Source organism: Thalassophryne amazonica, chromosome 6 (assembly GCF_902500255.1).
Source record: "Thalassophryne amazonica chromosome 6, fThaAma1.1, whole genome shotgun sequence".
In the NCBI taxonomy this organism is placed as follows: Eukaryota; Metazoa; Chordata; class Actinopteri; order Batrachoidiformes; family Batrachoididae; genus Thalassophryne; species Thalassophryne amazonica.
This window is the reverse complement of record NC_047108.1, coordinates 74,864,458-74,887,729: the sequence shown is the minus strand read 5'-3', so window position 1 is coordinate 74,887,729 and position 23,272 is coordinate 74,864,458. Positions and strand designations below refer to the sequence as shown.

At 42.5% G+C, this 23,272-nt stretch overlaps 1 protein-coding gene across 1 annotated transcript; it reads left to right on the top strand.

Annotated features, from left to right (window-relative positions):
- The first annotated feature begins 2,841 nt into the window (after positions 1-2,841).
- LOC117512441 (potassium voltage-gated channel subfamily A member 10) lies at positions 2,842-21,848 on the top strand. The gene is made up of 2 exons (XM_034172516.1): positions 2,842-2,874; positions 19,879-21,848. The coding sequence occupies exon 2, from the start codon at positions 20,051-20,053 to the stop codon at positions 21,776-21,778; it is 1,728 nt and encodes a 575-aa protein (XP_034028407.1). The 5' UTR covers positions 2,842-2,874; positions 19,879-20,050; the 3' UTR covers positions 21,779-21,848.
- Positions 21,849-23,272: the final 1,424 nt, after the last annotated feature.

The window sequence follows — 23,272 nt, the reverse complement described above, 5'->3', positions numbered from 1 at the left end:
GGTTGACCCCGGCTGAATGGAACTATGACGTAGGCAATCGGGAACTCCTTGTGGTGAAAGAGGCTCTTGAGGAGTGGAGACACCTGTTGGAGGGAGCTTCGGAGCCATTCACGGTTTTCACAGACCATCGGAACCTGGAGTATATCAGGACCGCTAAGCGGCTGAACCCCAGGCAAGCCCGCTGGTCACTGTTCTTCGGGCGTTTTGACTTCCGGATCACCTATCGCCCCGGGACCAAGAACCAGAGATCAGATGCCTTGTCCCGGGTACACGAAGACGAAGTCAAAACAGGGCTGTCGGATCCTCCGGAGCCCATCATTCCTGAGTCCACTATCGTGGCCACCCTCACCTGGGACGTGGAGAAGACCGTCCGGGAGGCCCTGGCACGGAGCCCGGACCCAGGAACCGGTCCAAAGAACTGCTTGTACGTCCCACCAGAGGCCAGGGCTGCAGTCTTGGACTTCTGTCATGGTTCCAAGCTCTCCTGCCACCCAGGGGTGCGAAGAACCGTGGCAGTGGTCCGGCAGCGCTTCTGGTGGGCGTCTATGGAAGCCGATGTCCGGGAATACATCCAGGCCTGTACCACCTGTGCCAGGGGCAAGGCGGACCACACAAAGACTCAAGGACTCCTTCAACCGCTTCCGGTGCCTCGTCGCCCCTGGTCCCACATCGGCCTGGATTTTGTCACGGGCCTCCCGCCGTCCCAGGGCATGACCACCATCCTCATGATAGTGGACCGATTCTCCAAGGCGGCCCACTTCGTGGCCCTCCCGAAGCTCCCAACGGCCCAGGAGACCACAGACCTCCTGGTCCACCACGTCGTCCGTCTGCATGGGATACCAACTGACATTGTCTCGGATCGTGGTCCTCAGTTCTCCTCACAGGTTTGGAGGAGTTTCTGCAGAGAACTTGGGGCCACCGTGAGCCTCTCGTCTGGGTATCACCCACAGACGAATGGACAGGCAGAGCGGGCGAACCAGGAACTCAAACAGACCCTCTGCTGTGTAACATCCGCGCACCCCACAGCCTGGAGTACCCATCTGGCCTGGATCGAGTACGCTCATAACAGCCAGGTGTCTTCTGCCACCGGCCTCTCCCCATTTGAGGTGTGTCTGGGGTACCAGCCCCCATTGTTCCCCGTGGTGGAGGGAGAGGTCGGTGTGCCCTCGGTCCAGGCCCACCTGCGAAGATGCCGTCGGGTGTGGCGCACCGCCCGTTCTGCCTTGTTGAAGGCCTGGATGAGGGCTAAGGCCCATGCAGACCGCCGGCGTTCCCCGGCCCCTGCATACCAGCCCGGGCAGGAGGTGTGGTTATCTATCAAGGACATCCCTCTCCAGGTGGACTCTCCAAAACTGAAGGACAGGTACATTGGCCCCTTCAGGATCCTCAAAGTCCTCAGTCCGGCCGCAGTGAAGCTCCAACTCCCGGCTTCACTGCGGATCCACTCGGTATTCCACGTCTCCAAACTGAAACCACACCACACCTCACCCCTCTGTGCTCCCGGACCGGCACCGCCTCCTGTCCGGATCATCGACGGGGAGCCGGCTTGGACGGTCCGCCGGCTCCTGGACGTCCGTCGGATGGGCCGGGGGTTCCAGTACTTGGTGGACTGGGAGGGGTATGGACCCGAAGAACGCTCCTGGGTGAAGAGGAGCTTCATCCTGGACCCGGCCCTCCTGACCGACTTCTACGCCTGTCATCCCGGCAAGCCTGGTCGGGCGCCAGGAGGCGGCTGTTGGGGGGGGTCCTGTTGTGTGGGCCGCTGAAGAGGAGGTACTGCTGGCCCACCACCAGAGGGCGCCCTGCCTGAAGTGCGGGCTTCAGGCACAAGAGGGCGCAGCCGCCTCACGGGAGCAGCCGGGAGTGACAGCTGTCTCTCATCACCACCTGACAGCTGTCACTCATCACTACATCATCATAAAAGCCGGACAGCAACTCCACCTCCTTGCCGAGATATCTTCAAACCAAGAAGGTAAAACTCTCAGCCGTTTTTGGTGCCAAACAGTTATTCTGAATACTTTGCAGGCGTACCTGATACCTATCAACAGCTGGAGGCTGGGGTTGTGGATTGTAACGGAGACGACGTTCTTCTCTCCTCACACCAACCCGGATAAGTAGTCAGGCGCTCCACGTTTGTTGTTTCAGTGTTTGAGGTGGAGGTGTCTTTCCCACCCGACTATTACAAGAAGAACTTGCAGACTGTTTGCTGGGTGTGTGCTCACACCCACCCTTGATTGTTTCTGCTTCCTGCCAGCAGTACCAGATCCGACAGCCGGAGACGGTGACCACCTGGGGACTCGGGACTTGGCGGCTCCAGTATTCTCCAGGTTCGGTGGCGGTGGAAATCGTGTGGGTGCCAGCTCCTCTCTGGACGGATGTATTCTATCCTCGAGCCTGCCCACACGTCACCTTGTATATTTTGATTGTAACCCAAATTCTATGTTTGTTTGTATTCTCGTTGTGCACATTTCACAACAGTAAAGTGTTGTATTTTGGCTCATCTATTGTCCATTCATTTACGCCCCCTGTTGTGGGTCCGTGTCATTACACTTTCCCAACACTTAATGTAGCTTTTGGTATTGTTTTCCTTCATCTGAAGCCCTGTGTAGTTGTGTTTGCATGCATGCATGCACTGTGTTCACGGATGTGAATGTGGCCTTTGCCCCAGCTCTAGTTTCTACTCCAGCATAAGGTTACCAAACGTAGTCTGTGACAGATTAGTCATTCTGATTGCAAATGAGGAGGTAGCTGCAACAGAGATGTGTGGAAGACCTTTCTGTCCTTAGTCTGTCTCTTATACATATATATATATTTTTTTTTTTCAATTCATACAGCATATTGTACACATCGTCTGTAAAGCTCCTTTTAAGGAAGGTAAGGCATCACCTGTGAGCCTGTCTTAATTTTTTTTTATTGATAGCATGCAGAGTTTGAATGTATGGTACATCATAGGGTTTAAAAGTTTAATTATTATTTTAAATGTCACATTTCTATGTGTATTAAAATGAGGCATGACTTGTTTCCAAAGGGCAACTGAAAAACAGAAACACAAGCTCAAATTATATGTATTTTGGAAAAATGGTCTTTACACAATCAGGATAGGAAATGGTAAATGGACTGCATTTATATAGCGCTTTTCCATCTGCATCAGAAACTAAAAGCACTTTACAATTATGCTTCACATTCACATAAACACACCGATGTCAGTGTGCTGCCATGCAAGGCGCTCAGTACATACCAGGAGCAACACGGGGATTATGCACCTTGCCCAAGTGCCCTTAGTGATTTTCGGGTCAGGCTGGGGTTTGAAACGAGGATGTTCTTTGTCTGAAGCCCATGCAACGCTTAACCACTAGACCACCACCTCTCCACCAGTAGACCATCAGCTCCAAATAGTACATTTTTCTGTGACCAAGACAAATCTTTAAGCACTATTATGCAATCTTTGCTCCTGGGGTCCCCCTACAGCTGCAAAGTGTAATTTTCCTTTATACCACTACTATAAACACATGTTTGACGTATACAGCTACATGTGCATTTGTTCACGAGCTGATGGATAAGGAACCAGAAACCTTATGTAGCAAGGAGAAATCTAGATCGAAAACATGTTTCTACGAGTTTGGCTAGTGGGGACTACCATTTGGCTGACATGATTGGCCTTGTGAGAGAGAAGCCGGTGTTCAATCCCATTGCAAGTTATGAAGTTACATCACTTTGTTACACTTAAAATCCAGAGTCATGCCATCTGACAAGGTAGAGCAAATTTACTGGATTTTACAACAATAGCCATAGTTTTATTTTTTCATCAGAGATGAAAACTAATGAAATAAAATTAATAAAAAAAAAACTGACAGTTTTTCTTTAAATCTAGCTGTGTTGTGTTGCTTTTAATGTGTGTTTTAGCCGATATAAAAAATGTTTTATGTAAAGTGTAGAAATTTGGGAATTTACTGTGTTTGTTCTTTTTTTTTCCTGTCATCATAATTCTCGATGGATTTTTATAAATGAAGCCTTGTAAGTTGTATTCAAACTGATTAAAAGCTCGGATTAAAAAATCCTTATGTATTAAAATAGAAATCTGAAGTATTCCTTGCCATCGTGGTCATTTACCTTGCTGCTTTTTCCACTGTAATATTACTGCTAGTCTTTTAATGACAACAACATATATATATATATATATATATATATATATACACATACATGAGGTCTGTTAGAAAAGTATCTGACCTTATTATTTTTTTCAAAAACCATATGGATTTGAATCACATGTGATTACATCAGACATGCTTGAACCCTCGTGGGCATGTGAGAGTTTTTTCACGCCTGTCGGTTACGTCATTCGCCTGTGGGCAGTCTTTGAGTGAGGAGTGGCCCACCCTCTCGTCGATTTTTCCATTGTTTAGGAATGGCTCAGAGACTGCTGCTTTGTTTGATAAAAAGTTTTTCAAAAACTGTAAGGCACAACTGAGTGGACACCATTCGATAAATTCAGCTGGTTTTCGGTAAAAACTTTAATGGCTGATGAGAGATTTTAGTCTGTAAGTGTCGCTTTAAGGACGGCCCACGGCGCCTGATGGCGATCTGCGCTCCGAGGCGGCGGCGTCTCGCTGTTTCAAGCTGAAAACTTCCACATTTCAGGCTCTGTTCACCCTGGTCGTCGTCAGAGAACAAAGAAGTTTCAGAAGAAGTCTGCATGAGGAGTTTATGTGGACATTCCACTGTTAAAGGAGATTTTGTAATGAAAGAATGTGCGGGCAGATTCGCATGTTGGGCCGGACCCGACCGCGGGGGGTCGCGACAGGAAAAACACCTCCGTGTTGGAAACCTTAACGGACAAGTTGGAACATGCCCAGCTGTTAAACAATTTCTCAGATACTCACTTGTTGAAAGCCATCAAAAGCCACCTAAATTTTACAAATGGTTTTCAACACGGAGGTGTTTTTCCTGTCGCGGCGCAGACGGATTTGCGTCGTCGTCACGGAACCGACTCGGCGAATTTGCCCGCACGTTCTTTCATTACAAAATCCTTTAACAGTGGAATGTCCGCATAAACTCCTCATGCAGACTTCTTCTGAAACTTCTCTGTTCTCTGACGACGTCCTGGGTGAACAGAGCCTTAAATTAGGAAGTTTTCAGCTCGAAACAGCCAGAAGGATGCCACCCCCGACCGTGCCGCGCCGATCCGCTTTGTGAGCTGTCCTTAAAGCGAAAGAAACTCCACAACCTCTCATCAGCCGTTAAACTTTTCACCGAAAACCAGCAGAATTTCTCGAATAGTGTCCACTCGGATATCCCTCACATGCCCTGAAAAAATTTTGATAAAGCAACGTGCACCGTCTCCAGCAGCGTCTCAGACAAAGGATTTCAGCCGAGAGGGCTGGACCAGTGCTCACTCAAAGCCTGCCCACAGGCGAATGACGTCACCGACGCGTGAAAAAACTCAAGCATGCGCACGAGGGTTCAAGCATGTCTGGTGTAATCGCACGTGATTCAAATCCATATAGTTTTTTTTTTTATAAAACTGTCGGTTTCTTTTCTAAATATATATATATATATATATATATATATATATATATATATATATATATATATATATAATTTTTACTAGCAATTTATTACAAGTAGATATAAAGCCATTCACCATCCCTGGTTCTCAAGACCGGGCACCTAAGTGACTCTACTCTTTTCTACTCTCCTATTATACTCTTCCTTTTTAGATTTTTAGATATACCTTTATATACTAGCATAGTTCCACCTTACAACTGGAATATAATATATAACATATGCCTTACTGAATTTTCATATTATATTAAACAACAACTGCAGGTATATATATTTTTTTATTTAAACATTTTTTGTTTGTTTTGTTGTATGCATGTGAATCCAGCTTAATGAAAAGAACTTAAGGTGTTGAGTTATAGTCTCAGTATATCGATATTAAATTGCGACATAATGACTTTAAAATAGACATTTGTTTTAAATAATTACATTAAGGCTCTTGTTTTTGTAGTTGGTGCAGTTGATGGTGAAGCACTGGCTGCCTTTTTTCCCCCTCATTTCGCTTCTGTTTAACTGGCTCAAGGTGCTCCAAAGTCACATAGTGCAATACCAGGTATTCCAGGGGGTACAGTAACAAAGCTGCCATTCTCCCTATTATAAGTTGGTGTATCATCAAAATAATTGCAATGCCATTGCTTTAAGGTTTAAAAAAGTCTCCATATTGTTGCTTTATTCGCCCTATTGACATTTCAAATCCCGCAAAACCTCGGAGAGGTCGCCACGCAGTGAGATCTCAGTAACATTGAGAACTGCATTGAGACACTCTGATCACACTGCACTTTAACCGCAGCACACAGACAACACCACTAACATCGCAACATAAAACTATTTTTATATTGTGCCTAAAACTCTCATGAATATATTCTCTGGGTTTATAGACATTATTGCGTGTGTTTTATGTAAACGTGAGAATCACAGGCTGTCTCTCCATTATTTTCAATGGGAGCTGCTGTGAGCTGCGCTCGCTTCCTGTTCATGTCGTTCTGGAGGAAAGTGAAGTTTGGTCTTTAACGTCTTATTGTTCTTTACAACACTGTTTGTCCTCTTTGTTCCAGACTAATATATATAATATGTCTGAAATTTGGTTTGCGTTTATTAAATTCCACCCAGATTAAACGTAGCAGACACGGATTATTTGTTCTAATTGTTTTAGCAAGTTTTCAGGGTATCATGCAGCAGTCTCTTATTAACGTGACAAAAAGCATAAAAATACATTTTTGTAGTATAATATTAATTTACAACTGTCATCGTGTTGATTCTCTATATGTTGTTTCACTGCAGCGACTCGCTGGCACGCAAGGGATTATGGGATATGTCAATAGGGTGAATAGAAGAGTGATTCATATTCTGTTGAATTCCTCAAAGGTGGCATGGTGGATTAGTGGTTAGCACTGTTGCCTCACAGCTACAAGGTCCTGGGATCGCTTCCCACCTGTGGCCTTTCTGTGTGGAGTTTGCATGTTCTCCCCGTGTTTGCGGGGGTTCCCTCCGGGTGCTCTGGCTTCCTTCCACTTCCAAAGACATCCATGTTAGGTGAATTGGTGCCTCTAAACAGGGATATGAGTGCTCGTGTGACTATGTTTGTCACACTCTCACAAGCGACACTAGCTTAGCTTATGACAAGCTAAAAGTGGACGCTCTCATTATGGCCGAACAATTTTCCACAGTTTCTGGGGATTCTGTGTTCGTACGTGCCCGTGGCCAATCCGCTTGATGAATTCCTGCGCAAAAAGTAGTTCCCAGATAATTGTGATAAATTCCTGTGAGATAATGAGTATATCTCATCTAAATCAATTCTAAAATGTACCTGTAATAAAATTATAAAGAGAACTGAAGTTTTAAGAGTGGCCATAATAAATATTTAAGAAACTTAAAAGTTTATGAGCATTGTAATGTTTTGATTATCATTTACAGTTGGCGATGAAAGACTTGAGTGTTAACTTTGTGTTAAAGTCAGAACAAGAAGCTACATTGAAAGAGATCTATCTGGAAGAGACACATTCTGTCTGTTGTTGCTCCAACGAGAGCGGCACGCTGAGCAGTTTCGTGAAAGTAGTCCGGCGAGCTCAGTCTGTGGCCGAGCTGAAGCCCACAATGCTAAAATGGCAGAGATGTCGGTCCGATGAGAGCGGCACTCTGAGCAGGGTGCATGTTTGTGTGTCACTATGTGGCCCTGTGATAGGCTGGCATCCTGTCCAAGGTGTGCCCCGCCTCTCGCCCTGTGACTGCTGGGATAGGCTCCAGCCCCCCTGTGACCCTTAATTGGAGTAAGCAGGTATAGAAAATGAATGAAAGCATCATCCTTCCCACTGTTGCCAAGTGCTTGCTCACAGGGGGTCGTTTTGACCGTTGGGGTTTTTACGTAATTATTGTATGGCCTTACCTTACAATATAAAGCGCCTTGGGGCAACTGTTTGTTGTGATTTGGCGCTATATAAATAAAATTGATTGATTGATTGATAATTAAGTAGTAATGTAATAGCTGAGTTGTTGAGTTCTGAGTTCTGTTGGCTTTTTCTTTATAATATAGCTGACGTGACCTATTTGTGTTGTCATTTGTGTTATTGTTGGCTGAAGTGGCCTAGCAACTTGTTACCTTATTGGACCTGGTCTGCTGATCTGGACCTTGCCTTTGACCTTGAGGTGACATGTTGACATGTTGTAATTTGGTGGCATATAAATAAAATTTAATTCAAATGAATCAATGTCACTGACTAATTTTCAGATATTAATCCAAGATCCAGTCTTTTTTTTTAATTTCATTTCATTTATTTAGCACAATAGAAATTCATGACAAAAATGTCACAAATTACTATATATATATATATATATATATATATATATATATATATATATATATATATATATATATATATATATATATATATATATATATATATATATATATATATATATATATATATATATATATATATATATATATACATATATATATAAAGCAATAATTAAAAAAAATACAATATGAGCATACTGTACAAGGGAGTGGTAGAAGCCAATGAGGCTTATCAAAGACCCACTTCTGAAAAAAAAAAAAAATCACAACAATTTTCAAAAGTATTTTATCAATTCACAAAGTTTAAAACATTTAAATCAATTAAACCAGGTAATGTTAAATTGACATTATAAATACTCATACAGGAGCTTTACTTTTAATCCACTTTTATATCTGTATAAAGTGATGGGTGGATTTAAAAGATGTACCATATCATTCCAAGATTTAACACCATGATATCTGATGTGACACTGATAACGAGTCGTTCTACGCAAAAACTAAATGCAAATGTGAGGTCTGCCTTGTCGGATAATTATGAATTTGATGGTTATGCACAAAATAATATTTGATTTTTAAAAAAAGCCAATTAGTATCATAAAGAGCTCTGAAAACAAATGTACAGGTCAGGAAGATATTTATATGAAAGATATTTAAGAGCTCCAATTTGAAAAACAAAGGTGCACTTGGATCACAAGGTTTCGAAAAAGTAGCTATTCTAACACATTTTTTCTGTAAAAGAAAAATTTTGTTTATATGAGTTACAAAGGTACTTCCCCATACAATATTGCAGTAAACTGAATAAGGATAAACTAAACTGTAGTATAATGTTAAATGACATTTGTAATGTACTAAATGTCTTATTTTGCTTATGATTCCTAATGACTTAGTTATTTTTTTTACAGACATGTTCAATATGTTCTTTCCAACACAATTTGTCATCCATCCACACACCCAAGAAACATGTAGAAGAGACCGTTGATATTTCTTTGTTGTGTATCTAAATTTTAATTTAATCATGATTGCATTTTTTATTTCCAGCAAATAACATAAAATTAGACTTTTTTATATTTAACGATAAGTTATTAACTTTGAACCACGTTGAATAATTCAAGAGATCATTATTCAAACTTTTAACCAAACCATCTATATCTTTGCTGGAAATAAAAAGGTTAGTGTCATCAGCAAACAACAATGGGAATGTTGCAGTAGAAATGGATGCAAAATCATTGATATACGAGGTCTGTGATAAAACTAACTTACCTTTTTATTTTTTTCAGAAAATATATGGATTTGAATCATGTGCAATTACATCAGACAACCTTGAACCCTCGTGCGCATGCGTGAGTTTTTTCCACACCTGTCGGTTACGTCATTCGCCTGTGGGCTGGCTTTGAGTGAGAAGTGGTCTACCCCTCCCGTCGGAATCTCTTTGTCTGACAATTTCCTGAGAGACTGGTGCTTTGCTTGATCAAAATTTTTTCAAAAACTGTGAGGCACATCGAAGTGGACACCATTCGAGAAATTCAGCTGGTTTTCTGTGAAAATTTTAATGGCTGATGAGAGATTATGGACTGTTGCTGTCACTTTAAGGACTGCCCACAGAGCAGGACGTCGCGACGCGCCCTGAGCCGCCGCTATCTGCCTGTTTCGAGCTGAAAGCTTCCAAATTTAAGCCTCTGTTGACCCAGGACATAGTGAGAGAACTGAGAATTTTCAGAAGAGGTCGGGATCAGCAGTTTATTTTGGACATTCCACTGTTAAAGGAGATTTTATTAATGAATGTCGGGACGCAGCCGGCGCGGTGCGGCGGCACAGGAAAAACACCTCCGTGTTGATAGCCATTTGTAAAAACCAGGCGGCTTTTGATGGCTTTCAGTTGAGTGAGTATCTGAGAAATTGTTTAACAGCTGGACATGTTCCAACTTGTCCTTAAGGCTTCCAACGGAGGTGTTTTTCCTGTGGTGGCGCGCGGCGCCGGCTGCGTCCCGATGCGCAGACCCGTCCGCACTTTCTTTCATTACAAAATCTCCTTTAACAGTGGAATGTCCGGATAAACTGGGTCAACAGAGGCTTAAAAAGTTTTTGAAAAAATTTTGATCAAGCAAAGCGTCAGTCTCTCAGGAAGTTCTCAGACAAAGAGATTCTGACGGGAGGGGTGGTCCACTCCTCACTCAAAGCCAGCCCACAGGCGAATGACATAACCGACAGGTGTGAAAAAACTCTCGCATGCCCACGAGGGTTCAAGCTTGTCTGATGTAGTCGCACGTGATTCAAATCCATATAGTTTTTGAAAAAAATAAAAAGGTCCGATACTTTTCTAACAGACCTCGTATATTATGAATAAAAGCGGTCCGAAAATCTAACTTTGAGGAACTCCACAGTCTATAGAATTAATTTCAGATTCCAAATTTAGAAAAACATATTGTTTTCTCTATAATAAATAATTACTAATCCATTTATGAACAGTTGCTTTAAATCCATATTTATTTAACTTTGAAAGCAAAATTTCATGATTTACTGTATATAAAGCTTTAGAACGGTCTAAAGACACACCAATTCCAAATTCATTGTTGTCTAAAGCTGCATGAATTCTATCCATCAGTTCAATCAGGGCCATAGGTTGAATGATTTTTTTTTCAAAATCCATATTGATAGTTGTCCATCCATTTTCTTCCGCTTTATCCAGAGTTGGGTCGCAGGGGCAGCAGCTCAAGCAAAGCCGCCCAGACCTCCCAATCCACACACACCTCCCCCAGCTCCTCCGGGGGAACCCCAAGGCATTCCCAAGCCAGCCGAGAGATGTAGTCCCTTCAGCGTGTCCTGGGTCTTCCCCGGGGCCTCCTCCCAATGGGACATGCCCGGAACACCTCTCCAGCGAGGTGTCCAAGGGGCATCCGGAAGAGATGCCCGAGCCACCTCAACTGACTCCTTTCAATGTGGAGGAGCAGTGGCTTGACTCCGAGCTCCTCCCGAGTGAAAGAGCTCCTCACCCTATCTCTAAGGGAGCGCCCAACCACCCTGCGGAGGAAACTCATCTCGGCCGCTTGTACTCGCGATCTCGTTCTTTCGGTCATGAGCCAAATCTCATGACCATAGGTGAGGATCGGAAAGTAGATCAATCGGTAAATCGAGAGCTTTGCCCCCCTACTCAGCTCTCTCTTCACCACGACGGTCCGATACAGCGACTGCATCACTGCAGATGCTGCACCGATCCGTCTATCGATCTCATGCTCCATCCGTCCCTCACTCGTGAACAAGACCCCGAGATACTTAAACTCCTCCACTTGAGGCAAGGACACTCCACCGACCTGAAAAGGGCAAAGCACCTTTTTCCAGTCGAGAACCATGGCCTCGGATTTGGAGGTGCTGATTTTCATCCTGGACGCTTCACACTCGGCTGCAAACCACCCCAGTGCACGCTGAAGGTCCTGATTTGACAAAGCCAACAGAACCACATCGTCCGCAAACAGCAGAGATGAGATTCTGTGGTTCCCAAACCAGACCCCCTCTACACCCTGGCTGCTCCTAGAAATTCTGTCCATAAAAATAATGAACAGAACCAGTGACAAAGGGCAGCCCTGGCGGAGGCCAACGTGCACTGGAAACAGGTTTGACTTACTAACGGCAATGCGAACCAAGCTCCTGCTGTGGTCGTACAGGGACCGGATAGCCCTTAGCAAAGGACCCCGGACCCCGTACTCCCGGAGCACCCCCCACAGGGTGCCCCGAGTGACACGGTCGAACGCCTTCTCCAGATCCACAAAACACATGTGGACCGGTTGGGCGAACTCTCATGAACCCTCGAGCACCCGATGGAGCGTGTAGAGCTGGTCCAGTGTGCCGCGACCAGGACGAAAACCACACTGCTCCTCCTGAATCAGAGGTTCAACCGTCGGTCGAATTCTCCCCTCCAGTACTCTGGAATAGACCTTACCGGGGAGGCTGAGGAGTGTGATCCCCCTATAGTTGAAACACACCCTCCGGTCCCCCTTCTTAAACAGAGGGACCACCACCCCGGTCTGCCAATGCAGAGGCACTGTCCCCGATTGCCACGCGATGTTGCAGAGGCATGTCAGCCAAGACAGTCCCACAACATCCAGAGACTTAAGGTACTCAGGACGGATTTCATCCACCCCAGGAGCCTTGCCACCGAGGAGCTTTCTAACCACCTCGGTGACTTCGGCCTGGGTAATGGATGAGTCCGCCTCTGAGTCCCCAGTCTCTGCTTCCTCTTCGGAAGACATGACGATGGGATTAAGGAGATCCTCGAGGGAATGAGGAGATCCTCGATCCTCATTTAGTCTTTTATTTATTTTAGTCTGTTGTCATTGCTCACTTGCTCTGCTCTTATTTAGGAGAAACAAAAGTTACTCAAAGTGATCCTGTGGCTAAATAGAAGAGGAAAGGGCATAAATGGGAGGAGTGACATCAGGGTTTCTGTATACAGAGATATTGTTTCTTTGATATGACTTTGATCATATATGAAAATAATGCTGCAGCTGGACTTGCATTAGCTCATCTGCATCTTTAGTTTGATTTTTGCTCTTTTTTAAGCCTCTTGTCATCATCATCGACATGTTTTCTTGAGCTTGTTATTGTCCGTTGCTCTTTTCCTGTCACGGCTGCTCTCTTATCTCTTTGTCTGTCAATCAACCCAGTAATCAACACGCATTCTCTCTCTTTCACACATTCCTTCTTTTGCATTCTGTCCTCTTCCTACCCAGCCCTCCCACCCACATCCATCTTCTCAACAATTTTCATGTCATCCTCCCATTCATTTAGCCAACCCATTTTTCTCTCTCTGTCTCTCCCCTAATTCTCTCTTTCTGTCTCTCCAAGCACGATTGGTGTCACTGGCCTTGGTTTTAGGTAGTGACTCATTTCAGGAGTCTTTAATTAAACATCTGCTGACTTCACTGCTGAAACACACACACGTAGTGTACCTGCATGCTTGTGCAGATGTGCTTTCAAAGGGAAGCATAAGTACAAAAAAAAAAAAAAAAAAAAAAATACACACTGAGGTACATTTTAATACATAAAACTAGATACAGTTAGATACTAGATACTAGTATGTAAAAGTTTGGGCACCCCTGATGATTTCCATGATTTTCCTTTATAAATCATTGGATTAGCAATTTCAGTTAAATATATCATATAGCAGACAAACACAGTGATATTTGAGAACTGAAATGAAGTTTATAGGAATTACAGAAAGTGTGCAATAATTATTTAAACAAAATTAGGCAGGTGCATAAATTTGGGCACCCCAACAGAAAAAATACATCAATATTTAGTAGATCCTCCTTTTGCAAAAATAACAACCTCTAAATGCTTCCTATAGCTTCCACTGAGAGTCTGGATTCTGGCTGAAGGTATTTTGGACCATTCTTCTTTACAAAACCTCATGTTTGTTGGTTTCTGAGCATGGACAGCCCGCTTAAAATCACACCACAGATTTTCAATAATATTCAGGTCTGGGGACTGAGATGACCATTTCAGAATGTTGTACTTGTTCCTCTGCATGAATACCTTAGTAGATTTTGAGCAGTGTTTAGGGTTGTTGTCTTATTGAAAGATCCAGCCCCAGCGCAACTTCAACTTTGTCACTGATTCATGAACATTGTTCTCAAGAATCTGCAGATATTGACTGGAATCCATGTGACCCTCAACTTTAACAAGATTCCCAGTACCTGCACTGGCCACACTGCCCCACAGCATGATGGAACCATTGCCAAATTTTACTGTAGGTAGCAAGTGTTTGTCTTGGAATGCAGTGTTCTTTTTCAGCCATGCATACCGCCCCTTGTTATGTCCAAATAACTCAATTTTACTTTCATCAATTTTACTTCAGCACCTTATTCCAAAATGAAGCTGTCTTGTCCAAATGTGCTTTAGCATACTTCAAGTGACTCTGTTTGTGGCGTGTACGCAGAAAAGACTTCCTCTGCATTACAGCATCATACAGCATTTCTTTGTGCAAAGTGTGCTGTATATTTGAACAATGCACAGAGACACTATCTGCAGCAAGATCATGTTGTAGGTCTTTGGAGCAGGTCTGTGGGTTGACTATGACTGTTCTCATCATCCTTCATATTTCTTGGCCTGCCACTTCGGGCCTTAACTAGTACTGTGCCTGCGGTCTTCCATTTCCTCACTATGTTCCTCACAGTGGAAACTGACAGCTGAAATCTCTGAGATAGATTTTTGTATCCTTCCCCTAAACCATGATGTTGAACAATCTTTGTTTTTAGGTCATTTGAGAGTTGTTTAGAGGCTCCCATGTTGCCACTCATTAGAAGAGATGCAAAGAGGGGAATCATTTGCAAATGGACACCTTAAATACCCTTTCTCATGATTGGATTCACCTGTATAAGGAGGTCAAGGGTCAGTCAGCTTACCAAACCAATTTTGTGTTCCAGTAATTAGTGCCAAATGTATTCAAATCGATAAAATGACAAGGGTGCCCAAATTTATACACCTGCCTAATTTTGTTTAAATAATTATTGCACATTTTCTGGAAATACTAGAAACTTCATTTCACTTCTCAAATATTAGTGTGTTTGTCTGCTATATGATATATTTAACTGAAACGTCTGATCCAGACAACCAATGATTTATAAAGGAAAATCATGAAAATTATCAGGGGTGCCAAACTTTTGCATACAACTGTAGGACTTCAGGACCCAAGTGGATTCTTTCAGCACCATATCTCAAAGATCTATAGCACATAATCTGCAGTGCATTGCAAAGTGCAATTGGGCGTGTACAACTTCACATTTCTATTTACACATTGTTGGAGTTTTTCTGCCTGCCTGAACCCCACCCGGCAGTTTTATGTGGTGAACAAATTCAATAACTGTCAGGAGACGGACTTCAACAAACAGATGTTGTATTGAAATAGATGCCTGCACTGAGAACAGAGTCAACTAAGGTAGCGTTGGGGTCTTCCAGGAGCAAACATCACATGCACCATTGCAACAGAAGAGCATCAGTCTTAGGGCTGAGCTGTTCTCATTCCTGAAATCAACCACATCCAGGTGGGCAGTCCTGCTGTTGTGTATCAGTGGGATTATGTAATTGGCTGCAATCTGGTGCATCGGTGCGGTAAGTGGGTGACGTGATTGTGCTGTTTGTTCAAGCAGCATGTGTCATATCAAAACTTTGTGACGAACTTGTTTGTGTCAGTGTGATGAGCAATAACAGAACATTCCATCAAGTGCCTCCATGTTGGTCCCAGACAGATATGAAGCATTTGTTTTTATCAGTTAGACTGCATGCAAAGCAGTTAAGTTAAATCCAGTTTGTAACTTTAAGTGATCTGAGGACATTTGGGTGTGCACCATGGAACATTCCGACAGCATTGTGAACTCAAGTAGGGCGCAGCGAATAAAAAGTGTTCTGCTTTGTCACCTAATTAGTCATGGGTGTGTTTTGGGCATAACATGAAATAAATCAATCAGGCTGTTATTTGTCATACATTTTCAGAGGTAAAGTGCAGTAGACCATTTGCTATTGAGAGGGTGAAGTCAGAAGTGAGAGACTTTAAGGCTATGACACCATTCTGAGTACACACACGAGTGGTAGCAGCAGGCAAACATCTGTCAAAGTACCATGAAGGACTAGAAGCCATGCCACGTATATACTGATCGCGACAACACTTAACATGTTGTGGATCCAGTGCAATGTCAAAAATCATTCTCAGTGTTGTGGAATGTCTTCCCTCAATACTGGCGGTCTATGCATTGTAGTCTAAAAAAAAGTAAATCTAAGATTTACTTTATCAAGTTACACAAAATGTTGTTTTGAAAACATAATATGCAATGAATTGCAACAAACTGTTAGAATTTGCTTTTCCCATTTACACAACCAAGTTTTGTGGCGCCAGTTGGTGTCAGTTAGATCTTTAGAAGATTATTTGAAGGATGGAAATTAAATCTAAAAAGGTCATTATCCATGGCGCTGACTCAGTTCTTCAGTTCTTCCAACAAACTAAATGACACTGCAGCTGCTGAAAACTACTGCAAAGATTTCTTAGACGATTCCATACGAGACAAGTCACATGCAGATCTGCTGCCAGTGAAATGAAAACCATTCACTCTGACAGCGTCTGATAATTCTGTTGACTTTGTGCACTGCACTGTGATGCAGACATGGAGTGAGTAAGCTTTACTTTTTTATGCTTGGAGTGTGTGATTCATGTTTGTAATGTGTTTTCATATCAAACCATGATATATTGTTGTCAGCAGTCTGTATTTTTGTTCCAAACCATGTTTGAAGTCCATATCCTTTGTGAAAACTGAATGCTGCTGTGGCCAGTGCTGTCTTGGTTCTGTTTACCAGCCATCATGAGGAGGGAGGAAACTCAAGTAACAGTTTCAATTTATTTCATTTTATATAGCACCAAATCACAACAAAGCTGCCTCAAGGCACTTCACACAAGTAAGGTCTAACCTTCCCAACCCCTAGAGCAAGCACACAGGTGACAGTGCTAAGGAAAAATCTCCCTCTTATGATATTGAGGAAGAAACCTCAAGCAGACCAGACTCAGAGGGGTGACCCACTGCTTGGGCCATTCTAACAGTTACAAGGGTTTTACAAAGCTGAAGAAACAGAAAACAGGAAATCAAAACAACATAACATAACAAATGAAGATGCATTTGATGAGAAGTCCACGCAGGTGTTTATACCATAGGCAGGGGTCATCCAGCATCCCTCATGCCGTCAATAGGCCTGTTTCCATGGCAACATCTGTTCCAAATGCAGACTGCAGTGTGCTGCATCAGATTCAGACATGGCATCTCACAGTGAGTTCGGCACCCTGCGGTCTGTAGCCATCAATCCTGCAATCCTAAGCAACGTTACCCGCACCTCGGACAGAGAGAAAAAGAGCAGAATCAGTCGGCCAGAAAAACTACACCTAAGGTATAATTCATCAGCAGTAAATCGACAGGAAAGCAGAGAAAATACTAAGGTGATGGCCAACTGCTAGCCCTAAGCTTCACTAAGTAACATTTTGCATCATTTTATATTTTTACTTCTTTTGTTTTTTCCATTAGTTTGGTAACTTGTATTTCATTGGTTATTTCTTCCAATTCGGTTTTGTGGTGCTATTAGTTAATTATGTTCATGCACATCCCCATGCACAGAGTGCATGCTTGCTATGAACAGCTGTGGAACTGTCTGAATTTTGCACTTCATCACCAGCAGCAAAACTCTGTCCTTCACTTTAGACCAGGTTTTTGATGGTCTACAGCACAATCACATTCTGCTGCTACACAACAGTAATGCACAGACACTGCACCTGACCAACACAACCATGGACTTACAAATAAGTGCAGTTGCACTTGGTACCTAAACAATGTGAGTGCTGGATATGAAAGTGATAAATGTTTCAATTGTATGCTACCAGTAGCACTTGCACTGCTTCATGTGCTCCTTGGTGTTGAATGAAAGACTGAAGTGTTCATTCAGTAGGCAATGGTGAAAAGAAGAATGATACTGTAAATATGAAAATAATAATTCTACCTTGATTAACTTGAATTCAGGGATGGTTACTTCTGATATCCCCAGTTATCCGTACTGTCAGTGATTTAAGAGACAATATTCCTTTATTCATATCACAATGGTGAAATGCAACAACCAGAAATCTCTAATGGGTGCATGAAGCTGGAGAGGCTATCATCGAGTCTGTCCCACGCAGCTGAAAAAGGTTCATCCGCCCCCACTACACCCAACTGACCACAAATTTCTATGAACGTCTCATACCTCAAAACTTTCATGGTCTAGCCCCAAAGTACATCTGTGACCTGCTAGAACCATATGAACCGTCTCGGGCTCTGAGAACCTCAGGAAGTGGTCTCCTGCTGGTTCCCAGAGTCAGGACAAAACACGGAGAGGCTGCGTTTCAGTTTTATGCAGCTAACATCTGGAACAAACTTCCAGAAATGGTTAGACTGGCCTCAGCTCTGACAATGTTCAAATCCAGGCTGAGAACAGTTTATTTAACCTGTGCATATGACAATTGAAAGTATTTTATCTGCACTTTTTTCTTTTAATGTAATTTTTAATGATTCTTTAGATTTTATGAATTGGTTATATCTGGCTGTAAATTTATGTAACTGTAAAGCACTTTGAATTGCCTTGTGTATGAACTGTGCTCTATAAATAAACTTGCCTTGCCTACTAATCGCATACATCCTTTCATCAATTCCACGATGAACACTTACCTCCAGAGTGCCCGCGGCAATCTTTGGTCGCTTTGCTGTGGCAATACCTTTTAAAATCTATTTACATGGTGAAGTACACTACTTCCTTGTTTCAGCAACTGAATTTTACCCTCTCTAGTGAAATGAAGTGTGATTAAAAGCATGATCATTTGTTCACATTCACTTGTCAGTTATGTAAAGGATTTCACAGAATTTGGGGACGATTGGTGTGGCTTAAAATGTCAAACTTTTGCTGCAGCTTTTTGTTAAAAAGTTGCAATGCTGCAATGGTTTTTGGTGTTTACCTGCAATGGAATTGTAGGAACATGTGAAAATGGCCAAAATATATAATGCATTAAAATTGAAGGGAAATTGTTCCAGTGAGAAGAAGGTAGGCCTCCATAATTTTGTGATTTATACTAATGTTACCATTCGTCACTAATGATAACCTAGCTTGTTAATTGCGGCAATCAGCGGCATTAGCAATAGATTATAAACTAAAATATACGTAACTAACATCAATAAACATTTTTAACCAGATTTTCATTTGGTTCTAACCGGTTCAATTTTAAAATCAAACCCAAAACCTGGAATGTTAAATTATAGATTTTGCAGAGAAAGAACAGAATGAAATAAAAACTGACTTGAAGCTCTCAAGCTTTTTTTTTTTTCCTATTTCTAACCCTAGCCAGTCCCCTAACCATAAGCAAACCCTCTCCCCTCCCCTAACCCTAACATAGCTCCTACCCCCCCCCCCCCCCCCCCACACACACACATCACCCCACATTTCTTGCCCCAATCACAAAATTAATTCATGCTCCTGTCAAGAATAAGTGCCACATTTTCGTGACGGGAGCACGAACCAATATTCATGATGTCATGATGAAATGCCATGAGTCACAGTTGTTACTTTCGCACTATTTTAAAGTCTGTGACTCTAACAAGATTTTAAAGGGCCACAGATATGGGCCGATTTCTGACATGTATTCATAGACACATGCAAAATTTATTATTCCTCCATTTGTTGTTGTTTTTTTTTTCTTATTCACAGTTACATGACTCCAAAAACTGCCAAAACAAGCAACAAAAAGTTGATTGTGAAGTCTTTCTCCAAAGAAGATTTGAACTCCTCCTCTTTCCATCTTTCTCCTCTTTACGACTTGACTTCTGGATCTGACTCTCTCGCTCCTCCTTCACATACTGCGCCATTCCAAAGTAATGAGAATCTGAATCACGTGCACTTTCAGACAGATCATTGATAAAACAAACCTTCAGCTTTTGACAGAAATTCAGTCTCTCTCTGTGTGTCTCACTCTGTAGGTGTTGGAGGAACAAACAAATCCAGAGGTCTTTAATCGCTGTATGTCCTGCTGAAGGCTGAAGCTTTTCTATTCTGCCAATTCTGGAGGCTGAGCTTCCATTTGATCCATCTGTGTTTGTGTGTTGGAGTTATCCTGGGGCCTCAAGGCTTTCCACCGGATGAACTGCAGCCATGGAGGTGGCACTCGTAGACTTTGAGAGCCTGGGCATGAATGACAGTCTTGAGGATGAGATGGACAGCTTTGCCGATGAGACCACGGCTCTCACTGTGGACATGCCCCCAGAACACAGCAGCCTGGCCAGCAGCTGTAACCTTCGTGCCCCTCAGCTTACCTCAGCGCCCTCCCATCACAGTCCTGTCCACAACTGCGCTTTGGATTCCTCACCATCTGCACAAATACTGGGTGCACCCCAGTCCCCAACAATGACAACTACAAGAATGCATGGACGCCCTAGTTGTGCCAGTATGATCTCCAATTGGAAAATGCTGCTGAGCAGCGATAGCAATAAGGAGAGTGAAACCATTTTCAAGCGGCTTACTAAGGAGTGCTGCGAGGATCTGTTTGCCGATAAACAAGGGCTAGAGGATGGAGACCAGAAAGTCATCATTAATATTGCCGGTCTTCGTTTTGAGACACAGCTCAAAACATTGGACCAGTTTCCTGAAACACTGCTAGGAGACCCTGCAAAGAGGATGGACTACTTTGATCCAATGAGGAATGAGTACTTCTTTGATCGAAACCGACCTAGCTTTGATGGAATCTTATATTACTATCAATCAGGGGGTAAGATTCGACGTCCAGCGAATGTTCCGTTAGATGTGTTTGCAGATGAAATTATTTTCTACGAACTTGGAAGCGAAGCCATGGAACAGTTCAGAGAAGACGAGGGGTTTATTAAGGACGTTGAGGTCCCATTGCCGACTAATGATTTATATAAGCAATTCTGGCTCTTATTTGAGTACCCAGAGAGCTCTAATGCAGCCCGAGGTGTAGCCCTAGTGTCCATTATTGTTATTGTCATCTCCATTGTTATTTTCTGCATGGAAACACTGCCAGAGTTTCGTGATGAAATTGATCCAATTGTGCCAGTGGTGGTACAACACTTCAACAAATCGGCAGGTTACAGTTCTGCATCTCCACCCAATGTAAAGATCACAACTTTAACAGATCCCTTTTTTATTCTTGAGTCTGCCTGTATTGGCTGGTTCTTCTTTGAACTTTTAGTGCGATTTCTGGTATGTCCTAGCAAAAGGAAATTTTTCCATAACCTCATGAACATTATTGACCTCATAGCCATCATCCCTTATTTTATTACCATCATCACAGAAATGGCCACCGCTACACATGAGAGTTCAGGACAGAACATGTCTTTAGCCATTTTGCGCATCATCCGACTGGTTCGGGTTTTTCGTATATTCAAACTCTCTCGTCATTCAAAGGGGCTGCAGATTCTAGGACAGACTCTGAAGGCCAGTATGCGTGAGTTGGGTTTGCTCATCTTTTTTCTCTTCATCGGAGTCATCCTTTTCTCCAGTGCTATCTACTTTGCTGAAGTAGATGAGCCTAGTACACAGTTTGTCAGCATACCTGATGGCTTCTGGTGGGCTGTGGTTACCATGACCACCGTAGGCTATGGGGATATGTGTCCCGTAACACTGGGGGGTAAGATGGTGGGTACTTTATGTGCCATCGCTGGGGTGCTGACCATTGCATTGCCTGTGCCTGTCATTGTTTCAAACTTCAACTACTTCTACCACAGGGAGTCAGAAGCAGAGGAGAAGTTACCCGTGACAGATGCTGCCGAGGAAGGCGCGCACGAAGACGCACATACCAAAAATGGGATCAGCAATGCAACCAATAAGGCCAATGGCATGTGGAAGAGTGGCAAAGGGAAATAGTGCAAATGAGGAGAAAAATGCTTTTGTGAATAAATATAAAAGTATTATAGAGGACATTAACTGTTTAAAGTTCATTCAACTCATGGACCAATGAGATATTCTACACTGCAGTGTTCTCCAAACTTGGTCTTTACTAGGGATGGGTATTGATAAGATTTTATCGATATCGATGCCATTATTGATTCTGCTTATCTATCCGATTCCTTATCAATTCCCTTATCGATACCTTGTGAATTTTGTACTAAAAGTAGGCTTTACAGGTTTTCTATGTATTTCATTGAGTCTTAAAGTAAATAAATATGAAATTGGTCACTGTTTCCTTGATCTCTGGACATAAATAAAAATAAACAAAACAGTGTTTTGCTTTGAAGTTATTAATTCCGACTGGATTCTATCATTCTAACTTGACTCATCAGAGAGCCGCGCAGCGTTTGGAGCTGTGGGAACAGAACGGAGGACGATTCTCATTTCTTTCTAGCAACAAGACAGGAGTCCCAGTTAGTAACTATAATCCGCACAAAAGTGACTCACGATTGACATATTCAGGGATGAAAGTGGTGAAAAACAAAAAAAGCTGAAACCCAAAATTACCCCCCAACACCACCTGCACAAAAATGTTTCAATTCTAGAAGCTCTGAAATGCAGTCTGGGACTATTCCAGACGATAAACTGGAGTGAGTGCAGCATCCATTTAGGGGAGAAAAAAAAAACTTTCCTTATTCAAATTCATTCCAGTAATATTTTGCTCTTACTAGGATGCAGCAGTTTTCTAATTTGGCAGATAGTTCTGGAGGAAATCACTGAAGAAATTAACACATTGAAAATATGGTTTGACCGAAACAAATTAAACTTAAATAAGACAGGGATGAAATGGAGGTGTAAGAGTCACTAGGTGTTCACAGGAAACACTGATTTATTTCTGTATGTATGTATGTATTTATTTATTTATGTATGTTCATTGTTAGTTGCTTTTATATTTTCTGTTGTGTTCCGATTCAGGGTTTTTTTGTCTCTTTCTCTAAAATTGTATATAATAAGGATATATTGTATATAATAATCATTAGATTATTAATATATAAACAAAAATTAATTTTAAAAATATTACAATTTGAAAACAAATGCACCCGAACGTGATGACAGCTGCAATTGCTTAATGCTAACTTTTAACATGGAAAATGCCATAGACATGCTAACGCGTTAGCATCGCTCCCGTTTGTAAGTTATAAAATACATCTATCAACTGTTTCAGAAGACCATAACAGGTCGGTTTAACGTAAAAAAGGTAAATAATACTCACAGACATATGCTCTTTAGGGTTTTAGCGGGGGAAAATAAAGTGAAAGAAAGAATAAACAAAGCAATAGATCAAAGCACTGCTTCAATCTGCGAACCACTGCTTCGATTGGTTCAAGGTTCAAAGTAAAGCCGCGCTGCAGAAAAGGTGTTTACGGACCCGCTGCAGGGTCTGTAATCAATGTAGAGAAATCATCATTT